General features: G+C 38.4%; 1 protein-coding gene across 1 annotated transcript; it reads right to left on the minus strand.

The window, feature by feature from the left end:
- Positions 1–2,537: 2,537 nt before the first annotated feature.
- On the minus strand, positions 2,538–3,188 carry LOC135057387 (olfactory receptor 1468-like). Its single transcript, XM_063963277.1, has one exon. It carries the CDS (start codon positions 3,186–3,188, stop codon positions 2,538–2,540), a length of 651 nt encoding a protein of 216 aa, XP_063819347.1.
- Positions 3,189–3,882: the final 694 nt, after the last annotated feature.

Consider the following 3,882-nt stretch of genomic DNA (forward strand, 5'->3'; position numbering starts at 1 on the left):
GATCCAAACCAACCTTTTTCTGTGCTGAAACAATATTAAAAGAGGGGAATAAAAAAGCATCCAAAAAAGTTGTTATTGTATTACAAGAATCATTGGACTACTTTGGAGGCTTCATGCATGCACAATTACATTTTTAAAAAGTGACACCTGGTGGACAAACACCAATACTGCACTCGCTATCATCTCAGAACACTAATCTGTGAAATCAATATGCCACACTGTGACTGAATACGCCACCCGGCAAAACGGCACCGGCATATCAAACATGACTATTTTTTTGCACTACATGGTGTATGGACAATAGATATGCAAAAACACATCAATAAATTACAGAACAAAAAGCAATGCTGGTGCTAACTACAACTTTACTGCAATAAGGATATGAATGCTGTAATTTGATGACTGAGTATTACCAGTGATTTATTTCTTGTGGGATTCATAAACACATGTGAATAAACCAGCTGGATTTTTTTTGCAAAGATATGGTAAGGACCTAACTAATTTGACTGAGCAGTTTCCATTTTAACTTCAGTTTAGACAGGCATAGATGGGGTACTGTTATCATCCAGTGTAGGAACCTTCAGTATCAGAGAAGTCTTGACATCTGGCCTGGAAGATTACCATATCTTTGCAAATATATGTAACTAAGATCTGTGAATTATCTACTACAATGTAGTTTTTCAAATCTTATTTCTAATGCCTCTTGGTATGCTGGGGAAAATCTGTTTTGTGTATCCTAGTTTGGAACAACCCCTCCCTTTCAGCACCTGAGAGTCATTACTAATTTGACTGAGCAGCTTCCATTTTAACTTCAATTTAGACAGGTGTAGATGGGAACTACATCTGGAGAGCATGCTGGTTCCCATGGTTCTATCTGGGGGACCTTAGAGTGACTACTGGTAAGCTGGCTCTCAAAGTAAATATATTTTTGTATGTGCTATTATCATGTAGCCTTACAGTAGACAAATATATGACCCGGAGTAGGTACTGTTATCATGCAATGCAGAGCCCACCAGTATCAGGGAAGCCTTGATGTTTGACCTGGAGGGTTCCCATATCTTTGCACTCACATTAGCATATCTTAACTTGTTGCTATTGAGTTACCACCACAAAACAGAAAGACAAATCAGGCCAAGTTCAGTACAAATCAGAATCAGTTACATTTGCCTTCTTGATCAGTTTAAGGTGTTCATTGACCCCTTCTTGAGTTAGGTACTAACATTCAGAATCATAGTTGCAGAGAGTATAATGGTTTACATCTGTATTACTGCTCAATCTATAATACGTGCAGGGAGTACAGTATATGTACATAAACAGGTTGAATTTTGTACATCCCTGATGGTGGAGCCCCTGCAAGTTTGAAGCAGGACCCACTCTACACATGTGCATAATGGGTCTTACAAGATCACACACAGTACCCCCAAGCTGCATCCTGACTGACAGACTGCTGGCGTTTGGAGGCAGAGGTGGGCAGAGCTGTGCAACATTTCTGATAATGGTGGTGTTTTGCTCACATTTTCTGGAAGTGGTGATGCCAGGGTCTGCATCTTAGGACGTGGATAGATGGGGGTGGTGCTGTGCATAGTGCAGACAAGTTGGAATATAAGATCTGCATTTATTTACAAGAACATGAATTGCGTGTGACTCTGGGGGAGATGTATGCAGCAGTTAATAGAGAGGAGAAGTGAGCCAGTGGAGACTTTGCCTATGGCAACCAAAGAGCTGCTACCTATAATTTTGTAGAATGCACTTGATACATTTTACTTCGAAGCTGATTGGTTGCCATGGGTAATTTCTTAACTGGCTCACTTCCCCACTATTTTCACTGCTGCAGTACATCTACCCCGCTGAGTCGGTCCCACCGTGTGAAAGAACAGTGAGAGTACTTAGTCTTGCACCATTATCAAGTACAGTATCTAAACTCATGTAGACTTTCAGACCATGTCTTCTGGAAGAATGATATGTGCTGTAGCAGCTGCTGTTTTAAACAATGGAAGTAAGAATATGTTATGTAAAGTTAAATAATGAATACAGGATCAAAAATTATGGGGGAAAATATTGAAAATATGTCTTTAAAGGCTTTTTTGAAGTAACTATCCTCTTGCCAAATGGGATAAAGACTAGCTTCTGGATATTTTAAGCACTCATGAAAATCACAGAGGTCCATTAAAAAGATGTATTATATTTGATGTTATCTCCACAAATAATTTCAAAAGCATTGTTATGTACAGATACTTCTAATGGGGCTACAAACCTTTTCTAAAAAAAATAATCTTAAAATTAACTAATGACTTTTTGATGTCTTTATTTTTCAAACAGTAAATGAAAGGATTTAGCATAGGCACCAAAACAGCATACAAAAGAGCAATAAGCTTATCTAGTTTTCGAAAATAACTTGCTGTAGGTTTAAGATGCAAACAGAGCAAAGTCACATAATAAATGATCACACAGGTTAGATGGGAGGCGCAGGTGGAAAAAGCTTTATGTTTGCCTTCTGCAGATTTTATCTTTAGAATATTGGAGATGATAAATATATATTAAACTAATATAAGCAGAAATGTAGGAAATGCCACAAAAGCCCCTTGAATGTAGTTTAACATTTCCACCATGGATATATCACTGCAGGCGATCATCAGTAATGGGGATACATCACAAAAGAAATGGTCAATAGGACGATCTGCCCTAAAGGACATCTTAGATATAATGATAGCATATTGAATTATATCCGAAAAGCCCACAACCCAAGAAGCAATTGAGAAACCAGCACAGTTTTTAAAACTCATTATAACAACATAATTAAGAGGGTGACAGATTGCCACATAGCGGTCATATGCCATGGCTGTAAGCAGCATAAGCTCAGTAACAACCAAGGACAGAAAGAAATACATCTGAGCTATACATCCTGCAAATGAAATCATGTTATTTTTTTTGAGGAGCAAATTAAATAGTTTAGGCAGAATATTTGATGCTGAAGCGATGTCAATGATGGAAAGGTTGAATAAGAAGATGTACATGGGAGTGTGCAGATGGGAATCTGCAGAAAACAGAGCGATGATGGTGAAGTTTCCCAAAAAAATTATGACATAGGCAAATATGAGTAATACACCAACTGGGATGTTTAACTTCGATTCATCTATCAGACCCAGCAGTGTGAATTCTGTCAGATTATAACAATCTTTAAATGTCATTTTTAGGCAGAAAATAACCTGTATAAATGAAAACAAGTTTTTTTATAGTTACAGTAATGTGTGGTTAATATAACATTATGGTTACTAATCTATCTACTGTATCTATCTTTCCCCAAAAATCTAATGATTAATTGTTGTAGCAGTAGATATGACTTAAATATGCTGTGTGAACGGCTGCCTCTTTTCTTAAAGGATCCTCGAACCAGCAAGAAGTAGATTTGTGCTGAAAAAAAAATACAAAGAGCGCTCATAGGGCCTAATTCATACAGCCACAGGGAAGTGACTCTGCAATTCTGTGTACTTAAAATTACAATGCAGCAAGAGGTGCCTGTAGGAGATAGGTGCTTCCTGAATACATTTGCGAGATCTGAGTGCTTTCACCTAGGGACGCAGCCTCTGATCACGGTCACGATTTGCAAGGTTTTTAGGCACCGGTAAGCATGCATAAGCTGAAGTTTAAACAGACTGGCAGTCAGATCTGGAAACCCAAATCTAGTAAGTCTGGATCCGATGATATAGACTCTGGACCTGTCACTCCTTTCAAAATGTGGGAGTCACGTCCCTGTTTTGAAGAATGGTGCCGGGTGCCTTCTCCACTCCGCTTCTCAAACACCACAGTATGTCAAACTATTGAGTTTACCATTGGGTTTATGTACAAATCTGAATTAGGCCCATAGGACAGGAGGTAATGCCA

This window comes from Pseudophryne corroboree, chromosome 3, assembly GCF_028390025.1.
Source record: "Pseudophryne corroboree isolate aPseCor3 chromosome 3, aPseCor3.hap2, whole genome shotgun sequence".
NCBI classification, from domain to species: domain Eukaryota; kingdom Metazoa; phylum Chordata; class Amphibia; order Anura; family Myobatrachidae; genus Pseudophryne; species Pseudophryne corroboree.